The sequence below is a fragment of the Lepidochelys kempii genome, chromosome 24, assembly GCF_965140265.1.
Source record: "Lepidochelys kempii isolate rLepKem1 chromosome 24, rLepKem1.hap2, whole genome shotgun sequence".
Taxonomy (NCBI): Eukaryota; Metazoa; Chordata; order Testudines; family Cheloniidae; genus Lepidochelys; species Lepidochelys kempii.
Genome location: NC_133279.1, coordinates 14,848,544 through 14,861,021, shown reverse-complemented (window position 1 = coordinate 14,861,021; position 12,478 = coordinate 14,848,544). Strand labels below are relative to the sequence as shown.

Sequence of the window (12,478 nt, the reverse complement as noted above, 5' to 3'; positions counted from 1 at the left end):
CTCGGACAGGGAGCCTGCACCAGAGTCTTTAGGTGAACGTAGACCCTGAACCCAGGCTTTGCTCAGCTGGTTCCCACCAGGGAACTCTCCAGAGTATCAGCCCAAGTACAAAACGTAGCCACATTTAACCCCGATGTCCCCAAACCATCCACACTTGATATGTAAACGAGCTACGGCCTCACTCAGTCCCTTTGCCCTCCAGCAGAAGCCAGCAGAGAGCTCCCTCTTGTACCTGCCTCTCTCATGGACTTCAGACCCCAGGGCTCCCACTCCTCCCCCCTGGGTCTGCCCCTAACTGGTTCCCCATCCCTTGTATCATCTCCTCCTGGCCCTGGCCCAGATGGGGTCACTAATGGTTTGAGCATTGGCCTGCTAAACCTGGTGTTGTGAGTTCAATCCTTGAGAGGGTCATGTAGGGATCTGGGGCAAAAATTGGGGATTGGTCCTGCTTTGAGCAGGGGGTTGGACTAGATGACCTCCTGAGGGTGCCTTCCTAACCCTAATTATTATTAAGTCGCCCTATCACCACCAGCGGGGGGCTAGCTGCCAGCTCACAGGCCAGGCTGAGCTTGGCTTGCCTCAAAGGGCCGGCCAGCCTGTGACACCTCCCAGAACAAACCACCCCACTGCACGCACAGCGCAGAGAGAGGATGAGAGGCACCGAATCACACGTGACAGACGTCCGTCACCTCAGTTAGCACCCGACCGGAGAGTGCTTGGATCCCTGGGGGATGAGGTCGGGATCGGACCTTGGAGAGAGTCCAGGCTGGTCCGGGAATCACAGAAACCGGCCTGAGTCTCAGGGGAAGAATCTCCCGGTCGCGTACTCAGGTTTGTTCTTCAATCATAAGACAAAATTAAGGTCCCATCTCCTCACACCCGATTTCTCACCGTCTTGTGAACTTTTTGTCTTGCTCCCACAGCCCCATAATTCCTGCCTGATAATGAACTCTTCCCTCCTGAGCCTTTTACCACAGAGCTTTCTACATACGAATTAACCCTGTCAGCCCCCTCGGGCACAGCGCTGCTCCCCCTGGAGCTGGCGGGATTTGTGCCACAGACCTCAAAGGAGCAGGATTCCCCCTTTCACAGCGGGAAAGTGCAGCACAGAGAAAATAAGTGACTTGCTCAAGATTGCACAACAGCTGCAGGCATCGAGCTCACAGTGGAAACCAGGAGTCCTGGCTCCCAGCGCTCCCGCTCTACATTCAGATTTTATTACCTAAAGAAGCAGCAGTAACATGCAATGCACAGTCCCTGCTGTTCCACCTAGTAAATACACTCTGTGCATTTCCCTAATTAGCCACCGGGTGTCACTGCTGTGCGAATGAAGGAAACGTTACCCAGACAGGCCACCAGGGGTCACTGTTGCTCCATCAGAAATACCCACTGCCGCACCTCCTGGGGAAGGGCAGCCAACCAGAGCTGCTGCGGGAGACAGGCAGCTCTCTCCCCCTCCCCTCAGGAGGCAGAGGAGTGTTTGGGGAGGGCAGTGGGAGGGGGGAGAAGACCCACCCAGAGCTGCAGGAGGATGTGGGGCTGGGGGTGTGCAATTAATTAAACTCTGCCATCCCCATAGCTCTGGTGTCGCTGCCATTCCACTCTCATTTCCTAGCGGTGGGACAGGGCTGCGGAGCGTGGTTCAGGGGCTGCGGAGAGTGGTTCAGGGGCTGTGGAGAGTGGTTAAGGGGCTGCGGACCGTGGTTCGGGGCTGTGGAGAGTGGTTCGGGGCTGCGGAGCGTGGTTCAGGGGCTGCGGAGCGTGGTTCAGGGGCTGCGGAGCGTGGTTCAGGGGCTGTGGAGAGTGGTTCGGGGCTGCGGAGCGTGGTTAAGGGGCTGTGGAGAGTTGTTCAGGGGCTGCGGAGCGTGGTTAACGGGCTGCGGAGCGTGGTTCAGGGGCTGTGGAGAGTGGTTCGGGGCTGCGGAGCGTGGTTCAGGGGCTGTGGAGCGTGGTTCAGGGGCTGTGGAGAGTGGTTCAGGGGCGCGGAGCGTGGTTCAGGGGCTGCGGAGCATGGTTCAGGGGCAGTGGAGTGTGGTTCAGGGGCTGCGGAGAGTGGTTCAGGGGCTGCGGAGAGTGGTTCAGGGGCAGTGGAGCGTGGTTAAGGGGCTGTGGAGAGTGGTTCAGGGGCTGCGGAGCGTGGTTCAGGGGCTGTGGAGCGTGGTTCAGGGGCTGCGGAGTGTGGTTAAGGGGCTGCGGAGAGTGGTTCGGGGCTGCGGAGCGTGGTTCAGGGGCGCGGAGCGTGGTTAAGGGGCTGCGGAGCGTGGTTCAGGGGCTGTGGAGAGTGGTTCAGGGGCTGCGGAGCGTGGTTCAGGGGCTGTGGAGAGTGGTTCGGGGCTGTGGAGAGTGGTTCAGGGGCTGCGGAGCGTGATTCAGGGGCTGCGGAGCGTGATTCAGGGGCTGTGGAGAGTGGTTCGGGGCTGCGGAGCGTGGTTAAGGGGCTGCGGAGCGTGGTTAAGGGGCTGTGGAGAGTTGTTCAGCGGTTGCGGAGCGTGGTTCAGGGGCTGCGGAGCGTGGTTCAGGGGCTGTGGAGCGTGGTTAACGGGCTGTGGAGAGTGGTTAAGGGGCTGTGGAGAGTTGTTCAGGGGTGCGGAGCATGGTTCAGGGGCTGCAGAGAGTGGTTCAGGGGCTGTGGAGAGTGGTTCGGGGCTGCGGAGAGTGGTTCAGGGGCTGCGGAGCGTGATTCAGGGGCTGTGGAGAGTGGTTCGGGGCTGCGGAGCGTGCTTCAGGGGCTGTGGAGCGTGGTTAAGGGGCTGTGGAGCGTGGTTAAGGGGCTGTGGAGAGTGGTTCGGGGCTGCGGAGCGTGGTTCAGGAGTTGCGGAGCGTGGTTCAGGGGCAGTGGAGTGTGGTTAAGGGGCTGTGGAGAGTTGTTCAGGGGCTGCGGAGCGTGGTTCAGGGGCTGTGGAGCGTGGTTCAGGGGCTGTGGAGAGTGGTTCGGGGCTGCGGAGCGTGGTTCAGGGGCTGTGGAGCGTGGTTCAGGGGCTGTGGAGAGTGGTTCAGGGGCTGCGGAGAGTGGTTCGGGGCTGTGGAGAGTGGTTCAGGGGCTGTGGAGCATGGTTCAGGGGCTGTGGAGCATGGTTCAGGGGCTGTGGAGAGTGGTTCAGGGGCTGTGGAGCGTGGTTCAGGGGCTGTGGAGAGTGGTTCAGGGGCTGTGGAGCATGGTTCAGGGGCAGTGGAGTGTGGTTCAGGGGCTGTGGAGAGTGGTTCAGGGGCAGTGGAGCGTGGTTAAGGGGCTGTGGAGAGTTGTTCAGGGGCTGCGGAGCGTGGTTCAGGGGCTGTGGAGCGTGGTTCAGGGGCTGCGGAGTGTGGTTAAGGGGCTGCGGAGAGTGGTTCGGGGCTGCGGAGCGTGGTTCAGGGGCGCGGAGCGTGGTTAAGGGGCTGCGGAGCGTGGTTCAGGGGCTGTGGAGAGTGGTTCAGGGCTGCGGAGCGTGGTTCAGGGGCTGCGGAGCATGGTTCAAGGGCTGTGGAGAGTGGTTCGGGGCTGTGGAGAGTGGTTCAGGGGCTGCGGAGCGTGATTCAGGGGCTGCGGAGCGTGATTCAGGGGCTGTGGAGAGTGGTTCGGGGCTGCGGAGCGTGGTTAAGGGGCTGCGGAGCGTGGTTAAGGGGCTGTGGAGAGTTGTTCAGCGGTTGCGGAGCGTGGTTCAGGGGCTGCGGAGCGTGGTTCAGGGGCTGTGGAGCGTGGTTAACGGGCTGTGGAGAGTGGTTAAGGGGCTGTGGAGAGTTGTTCAGGGGTGCGGAGCATGGTTCAGGGGCTGCAGAGAGTGGTTCAGGGGCTGTGGAGAGTGGTTCGGGGCTGCGGAGAGTGGTTCAGGGGCTGTGGAGCGTGGTTAAGGGGCTGTGGAGCGTGGTTAAGGGGCTGTGGAGAGTGGTTCGGGGCTGCGGAGCGTGGTTCAGGAGTTGCGGAGCGTGGTTCAGGGGCTGTGGAGCGTGGTTAAGGGGCTGTGGAGAGTTGTATAGGGGCGCGGAGCGTGGTTCAGGGGCTGCGGAGCGTGGTTAAGGGGCTGTGGAGCGTGGTTAAGGGGCTGTGGAGAGTGGTTAAGGGGCTGCGGACCGTGGTTCGGGGCTGTGGAGAGTGGTTCGGGGCTGCGGAGCGTGGTTCAGGGGCTGCGGAGCGTGGTTCAGGGGCTGTGGAGCGTGGTTAAGGGGCTGTGGAGAGTGGTTCAGGGGCTGCGGAGCGTGGTTCAGGGGCTGCGGAGCGTGGTTAAGGGGCTGCGGAGAGTGGTTCAGGGGCTGCGGAGCGTGGTTCAGGGGCTGTGGAGCGTGGTTAAGGGGCTGTGGAGAGTTGTTCAGGGGCGCGGAGCGTGGTTCAGGGGCTGCGGAGCGTGGTTAAGGGGCTGTGGAGAGTGGTTCAGGGGCTGCAGAGCGTGGTTCAGGGGCTGTGGACCGTGGTTAAGGGGCTGTGGAGAGTGGTTCAGGGGCTGCGGAGCGTGGTTAAGGGGCTGCGGAGCGTGGTTCAGGGGCTGTGGAGAGTTGTTCAGGGGCGCGGAGCGTGGTTCAGGGGCTGCGGAGCGTGGTTCGGGGCTGCGGAGCGTGGTTAAGGGGCTGTGGAGAGTGGTTCAGGGGCTGCGGAGCGTGGTTCAGGGGCTGTGGACCGTGGTTAAGGGGCTGCGGAGAGTGGTTCAGGGGCTGCGGAGAGTGGTTCAGGGGCTGCGGAGCGTGGTTAAGGGGCTGCGGAGCGTGGTTCAGGGGCTGCGGAGCGTGGTTCAGGGGCTGTGGTGAGTGGTTCAGGGGGTTAAATTTCTTCCGGCTGCTCAGCGCCGCTGTTCCTGGATTTCCTGTGTCGGCAGCACGAGGAGGGAAGGAAGCTCCCGATTCCGGAGGCCTGGGTGTTAGTCATAAAGAGCCCACAGGCTCGGTTCGGTGGCAAAGGTGCTCAGCCGCGTTTACTGTCAGCAAAGCACAGACTAGTGCCCTGTCCAGTGGGTCACAGGGACACGAACACATGTGTGCCCATCACAAGGTAAAGGCTCAGACAGGGCACCAGGACACTGTCCCCTCAGCCAGTTCAAAGATGCCCCTCCAGGACTTCTCCTTTTCTATATTGATACAATCGAGTTACGTATCACACTCCAGATGTTGTTAATTACCACCCTTCTCCTGGCACCAGCTAGTTCAAACAAAACCTCCTCACCCACTGTCCTGTCATCCAGTCCTTATCTTACGAGGGGCTGATGTGTTCTTGTACCCAGGGCCGTCCTTAGGATTTATGGGGCCCGACGCAAGATTAGTAAGCTGCTGCCCCTGTGCCCGACTTGCTCTTAGCAACACAAACATAACGTTCAGTGTTGGAAACTTGCCACGAGCACTTTATTAAACACTGTGCCGCCTTCACCCCAACCCTGCTCTTCCCTCTCACCTGTGCCCCCAACCCAGCTCTGCGCTGCCAGCCTGCCCCGCTCAGCGCCCCCCTGCCCAGTACCCCCACCCCCTTATGCCCAGCAGCCCCGTGACGTTGCAAATCTTGATGATTTTATGAAATGAGTGTGAATATAATGTAACTGGAATATGCTTCATGCAAAAGGTCTCGATTGCTGCTTTTCTGCTCCAGATACGTCCCCTTCCTCCCATTGTCTGAGAGTCAGTTTCCTCCTGTTGGCCCTGGACTATTGTGATGGGGCAGGAAAAGCAAACGCCACCCTTAACTTTCCCTCCCACCCAGCCTGGTGGTGTGTGTCCCGCTCCCTCCTCCCAGCCCTTGTCTGCTGTTGATCCCTGCTGGGGAAGGGAGAGGAAAGGGTCCAAAGGGGATCCTCAGCGTCTGGGCTTAAACTTCAGAGCAGAGGGAGGTGGAGTGGAAAGGAGACTAGCAGAGAGATTGCAGGGAGTTGCCGGTGGGGCAGGGCACGTGGGCAGAAGAGGGGCAGGTACAGTGGGGGGCTGCTCGGAACAGCTGCTCCCCCAGGGCCACCACCCTGCTCCCCAGAAGGCCCAAGTGCATTCACTGCTTGCTCACTGAGCCAGACAAAGAATCCCCCCCCACCCCGCCCGGCCTCACTCTTTTCCCTTCCCAGCCCAGTTCCCCCCAGCCCGGTTCCTCCTCCGCTTGCCACTCCCCAAAGTCCCGTGCCCAGCTCTACCCCCCGCCCCCAAGCTCGGCTCACCCCCTACTCTGCCCAGCCTCCAGGTGTCCCCCCACTCTGTTCCCAGCCTTGCCTGCCCCCTTCTCCCTTCCCCTGCCCCTGGCCCAGCTCCCCCCAGTCATCCCCAGCTCAGTTCCACCTCTGCCTCCCCCCACTCCTTGAAGTCCCGTTCCCAGCTCTACCCCCGCAGCTCAGCTCCCCCCACTCTCTTCCCAGCCTTCAGGTATCCCCCCGGTTCTGCTCCCAGCCTTGCCTGGCTCCCCCTGCTCACTCACATGCAAATTTTGCTCCTGGCCCCGTGATGCCCTGTCCCAACCCCAGCCCTCAGGCTGGCTGAGGAGTGAGTGGGTGGAGGGGAGGGGAGAAACCCACTGGCCCCAATGTTGGAGGGTGGCCAGAGAGGAGCCCGCGCAGCAGCCAGCGAGGGTGGTGCCCCAAATTTTGGGGTGCCCTATGCAGTGCATATGCTGTGTGTGCCGAAGGATGGCCCTGCCTCTGAGTATGTCCAGTGATTTGCTGTCACTTTGTGGGGGTGGAGTGGGGTTGTCACAACTGAAATATTTTCAAAGTGGGCCCACCCAAAAAGAGTTGGAGAACCCCCCTGCTCTAGAATGGGTTTACTGCCCTTTAGGACCGTAACATTTTCCATCTGGTTCCCTAGGCCGGAGTGTCTCAGCTCACTATGGTCCCGGAATCCGCCCTCCTATCTAGTCTCGGATTCAGAGAAGAATTTAAACACCTGACAGACCCTAGCAAATGTTGGGGAAGTTATTGTACCTTTGAGCTCCGCTCTAGCTCAACTCCCAGATCTGGGCTGGAGCAGAAAACCCTGAGGTAGGTTCTCCAGCCTGGGCTGGGCACAGAGCTAGCCATAAAGCTTTTGATAGAAAAGTTTTCTGTTGGAAAAGGCTGTTTAGTCAAAATCAAAATGTTTGGTGGGGACATGTCAGTTTCGACAGGGTAAAGTCTAAATGGATTATTTTGATCTTATTCCAGGGGCTATTCCTGGCCTGCTGGCTGAGTCCCTGTCTGTGACCCAGTTTCCCTCATGTACAATCGGGGTATTGATACTGAGGCGCTTGGAGATCTACAGATGAAAAACACCAGCTAGAGGGGAAGGATGGCCCAGTGGTTGTTGGGCACTTGTCTGTGACTTGGGAAACTCAGGCAATTCTCTACTACACTACAGATTTTTTGTATGGGTTGGGGCAAGTCACTTTAGGCACCTAGCTTCCCTTGAAATCAGTGACGTTGCCTGAGTCTGCAGAGAGCCTGAGCCAATTGCTCTGAAATCAATGGAAGTTAAGTGCTTTGAATTTCTGGGCTTCAGTTTCTCCATCTGTAGAATGGGGGTAATAGCCCTGTCCTATGCGCAGACGTGGTGGGAGAATAAAGACATTAATGAAGCCTGACGCGCTTTAAGCTCTACTAATGAAAAGCACTGCGTAAGAGCTAGAATCATTTATTGTTCCTGCTTTAATGGTGCTGGGCTATGTCAAGCTAGATGGGATCTGATCCCCACAGCCTTATTTTTACAAGAAATGGTAACTTGCAGCTTGGTCTGGAGTCATCTGAGCAGCTGATTCTCCTCCGGCTATGACAGCATGCAGATGGTCTTCAGGATGGTTTTGTTATACTCCTTGGAGGCTGGCTTGAACTCGCTCACCAGAGCCTTGAGCTCCTGAATCTTCTCTTCCAGTTGGTCTCTCTCTATGGCACCCAGGATCGCGCTGAGAATCACGTCGACACCCACGCCCAGTAACATGCCAGCCACGGCGCCGATCACGGAGGCACCAACCTTGGCCAAGATCATGGTCGTTTGGCTCAGGACTCTGCTCACCACCTGCGATAACGCCAGCTTGATGAAGATCCCCATGGCCACTGTCCCAGTGAGCCCGCTCACCACCGTGGCCACAGAGCGCAGAATCTGCATCTTTTTGGCATCTGTCTCCTGGAAATCGTGAAGCTTTCGGTAGAGATCTGGCTCCAGGTTGCTCTTCAACCTTGCGTCGATGACCTGCAGAATGTCTTGGATGGACTTGATGGCTGAGAGGAGCAAGTTGCAGTTGTCCCGGATGGTGCCTTTCATGTTCATCTTAATGGGGTGCAACTTGCAATGACAGTGTTCGTTTAAGGCTCCAATCAGCTCGTTGGTGGAATCAAAATTGAGCTCTATGCAGTTGATCAGCTCCTGGTGTAACCGCACCACCGTCTCCCGCCGCTCTGGGTTGCCAGGGTACAGGATATCGCTCCAGGACATTCTTGAGAGAGCTGCCAGGACAGGAAGAAGACGGAGGCGTTAGCCAGCGCTCCCCACTGCGCCCCGTCCCCCCGTTCCCCCCAATCACAGACTTAACTAGTGCAGAGACTCAGCTGCCATTACAACGAAAAAGTCTCCAGGGCTCCGATCCCCAAAGGTCTTTAGGTGCCTAATTCCCCGTCAACCCGTGGGAGTTCTGCGCCTAAACACCTTGGAGGTTCTAGGGCAGAAGGACTTGGCCAGTGGGCCCCCGCCCCAAAAAGCTCCCCACCTTACCAAACCACGTGGCCTTAGGAGGAAAGTGCAGCGAGGAGCCAGCCAGAGCCTCGGCTGCGAGAGGGAGAATCTGCCCAAGTAAGTTCGGGACTCTCAGCCCCACTCCCCAACAGAGCCTAAATTGCCAGAGATCCCCCTCACCTCAGCAGTGTCCCAGCTACTGCCCCAGACACCCTCAATTCTCCTTCCGCACGTTACCTCCCCACATTCCCCAGACCTCTGTCCCAGCCCCCCGCCACCCCCAACACCTCCCAGCACCCCGAGTCCATCCACCCCAGAAGCGCGGCAGCATGCCCCATCTACCCGGCCACCCCCTGCCCCAGCCATGGAGTTTCCCAGTTCTTGGCAGTTGCATGACTTGCTCCCTCCCCTCTGCTGCCCGGGGTACCCGGCCGTAGGTCAGAAGCTGCAGTTTCTGGCTGTCTGCAAATTAGCCCATGAAGTAATTTGCACAAAATGCCAGGGCTGGAGCTGTGCGCAGCTGGGCAGCTTCAAGGGGCACCTGGGAATAGTTTCATTTTTCACCTCCTCCCCAGAGCTGGGTGCAGTCTCCAGTCAGGGTCTCTCGGCTATCTGGAGGGGATCCCACCTCCCGGCTCCTACTCGCTATTCACCAGTTTCCCCAGCCCAGGGTGGCTGTTGCCTGCCTAGCCACAGCATCCTCTAGGGGGCTCACAGGAGGCTGGAACCACCAGGACACCTGGGTCCTTCCTAGAGTTGCAGCTCACCAGGGTCCCCCCTTGGAAAGCACAACTCCCCGCCCCATCGGTTACAGTCGGGACACCCCCCCCCCCAACAGCCTGTGGGGGACTGATATTCTTTATCCCTAGACGTGGCACCTTGCCAGGGGCTGCATGAAACCCCCATTGTTAGAAGGGGCTCAGTTCACCTAGCGATCCGGGGGGCTCTCAGGGCACTACCCCTGCTCCCATGCGTGTCTCCTCTGCCCTGTCCGGTGGGGCGAGTTACCTGCCCGCTGGGCGCCTGGGAAGTTGACGAGCCGTTTGCCTGGGCAGATCAACTCAGCTCCGCGGGCTGCAGCCTGGGCTCTCCAGAGAGGATCCCTTCGCTGTGATGCTGCAGCTCCCCGGCTGCTCTGTGCACAGCGGAGCAGGGACTCTCACCTTTATAGGAGAGCGGATCCTTGCTTTCACTTTCCCAGTCAGCCTCCCCACATTCCTGGAGCCCAGCTATGGTCAGGAGCATGCTGCTAGCAGACGTCACATTGTCCTTAAAAGGGCTGCTACTGGGGCTCAGCTGGTTGCTTAGTGCCTTCTGATTTCCAGTTCCCCATGTGGTTTCCAGGAAACCGAGTCTGGCTGGTTTCCAAGTCCCGGTTTTCTTCTCAGTCACCAGGGGCGGAAAGATCCAGGATTTAATCAATCCATGAGCCAGCGAGCCCCAGGCAGTTCCTGGCTGCAAGCGCCTGCAGCCGGCCTTGGCCGGGGGAATTGCTTCCACCAGCGCAACTCGGAGTCCATCCATCCTCCCTGGAGGGAGGCCCCAGGCTTCTCCCATCGCAGAACTGGACAGTGCAGGGAGAGAGGTGAAAGGGGGCAGACTCAGAGTCAGGACTCCTGGGTTCCATCATCCGCTCGGGAAGGGGAGTGGGGTCAAGTGCTTAGAGCAGGGAGGCTGGGAGTCAGGACTTCTCAGGTTACGGCATGACTGTAGGGAAGTCACCTTCACCTCTCTCTGACTCCCTGCAGCCCTGATTTGGGAGCGGAGCTAGCGCTCCCTTAACTCCACCCCTTTGTAGATTTCAGGCCTGTGACAGGTTCCTGGGGGTGCAAACTGCGCTATGGGGCCACCGAGCCCTTCAAAGTCACCAGCCTGGGCTGCCTCTCACCCTGGGATGCTGATGTCAAACTACAACCCCCTGACAGGGACTGCAGTTGCAGAGCATCCACAGGCCCCGGGGACACACCCAGCTGGGTTCCATGAATGGTCTCCCAGCCACTCGTGAACCAACAACAGGGAGGCTCCAGCCAATTGCCCCCAGCTCCAGCCCTACACCCCAGAACTGTACCATCTTACACTGCTCAAGGCCCCCTTGGGTAATGCCGGCTCCTTAAGTAGTTCACCACTACCTCAGGGTGGACTGGGCACATACCAACCTTTGTAAATTGAGCTGAGATTTCCCAAGCACTTAAATCAAAACGCACTGATTTAGGTAAAATACAAAACGGATTTATTAACTACAGAAAGATCGATTTTAAATGATGAGAAGTGGTAGGTAAAAGGTCAGAGGGTGTTACCTTAAGAAAATAAAAGGTAAACACCCATTCGAAATCCTGAACTTTTAATCTAAATAAGAGTTAAATCAAGGACTGTCTCACCCTTGCAGATGGTCCAAGCAGGTGACAGTTCCTCAGTACACAGACTGGGACTCACTTCCAGCCTGGAACCAATCTCCCTAGTTCCAAGTCTTTGTCTGACCCAGACAATCTTCCCTGTGTTGAGATTGGGGGGTGGGGGGCAAGTGATGATGTCACTCTCCCTCTTTTATACCTTCTCCAAGATGCTAGAAAGAGCCTTGCTGTGATATGGAGGTCAGGGAATCCCCATTGGTCAATCAGTTTCCATTGCCTACGTGCCTCTTTCAAGGAGTCTCTTGGATAGTGGGTTGGGTGTTGATGAGCCCTTAATGACCATCTACCTATTGACGGCTACTCCTTCTCTTGCCACTAAAAGGCTAGTTGTGGGTGTTCCCAACCTCACAATGTATGTCAGTAACACACACATAGCAATACTTCATAGCTCCCCATACAAGGCTAGCACATACAACCCAAAAGGATATTAATGTTCAACAGATCAAGGCTTTTACAATGATACCTCACAAGGCAGACTTTGTACTCAACATACCTGGAGTGAGGCAGCGTGGCCTCCCTCCAAACTGGAGCGTGAGGGACAACTACATTCCCCCTGGTGGGTGGAGCTAAATGTGCCCCACCTTCCTCAGTCCCGGGGCGGGACGGGAAATATTAAAGGAGAACCGGGGAGCTTGGTGCTGAAGCTACGAGGGTTTTGGGCTGGGACCTGGTAGAGTAGGGTGGGCCTGGGTTCCTCTACCCCTCTGCCACTGACCTCACCCCTGGGGTGATGGCTGAACCCCCACCTTTTGGCCCAAAGGCCCGTGCTGTGTTGTTGGCTTACACCAGCCAGAAGGCTGTGGGCTAAAGACTGTTTGTGGCTGTGTCCTGCCCCGAGTGCCAGAGTTTCCCCATAGACTACTGATTACTGTCTGCCTGTAGTGAGGCGGAGCAGCCTCCCTCCCCACACAAGAGTGAGGAACCACTACAATATCAAAATTATATGACAGTGGTGAATATGGGGGTTCCATGGTGCTACTTTGAGGTACAGAGTGTCATAAAGCCCATATCTGAGGGTTGAAGCTAGAGGAGAGTTTTTGAGAGATGCCCAATCTCAATGGAAAGACTCAGAGGGATGGAGACTCTGCCCCATTGCTGGGGTACTCATTCCCAGGGTTAATTCCCCTCTTGGGAGAAAATCTGCCCCTTATTTCCCGTCTGAATTTGTCTGACTTCATCCCGCAGCCGTGGGCTCGGGCTCTGCCCTTGTCTGCTAGGTTAAACAGCCTCTGCTCGCTCCCCAAAACCTCCTCCCCACAGACATATTGATCGTCAGGAATCTCGTCCCGTCTGCACCTTCTCTGGGAGAAACTCAGTAGATCGGGCTCCTTCAGTCTCTGGCTCTCAGGAAGGTTTTCCAGCCCCCATCGCTCTTCTCTGAGCCCTCCCAGTTTCCTGATGTCCTGTTTGCCATTTGCCCCCCCCTCCCCCGATCTCCCTTTCTCGGGGTGGCACTTGCCTGGAGCAGGGGGATGTGAGGAATAGGCATATCC

General features: G+C 57.9%; 1 protein-coding gene across 1 annotated transcript; it reads right to left on the bottom strand.

Moving 5' to 3' along the window:
* Window positions 1–7,523: 7,523 nt before the first annotated feature.
* LOC140902947 (single-pass membrane and coiled-coil domain-containing protein 3-like) lies at window positions 7,524–10,098 on the bottom strand. Its single transcript, XM_073323529.1, has 2 exons — window positions 9,738–10,098; window positions 7,524–8,348 (listed from the first exon to the last, which is right to left on the bottom strand). The coding sequence occupies exons 1-2, from the start codon at window positions 10,096–10,098 to the stop codon at window positions 7,672–7,674; spliced, it is 1,038 nt and encodes a 345-aa protein (XP_073179630.1). The 3' UTR covers window positions 7,524–7,671.
* Between the last annotated feature and the right edge of the window lie 2,380 nt (window positions 10,099–12,478).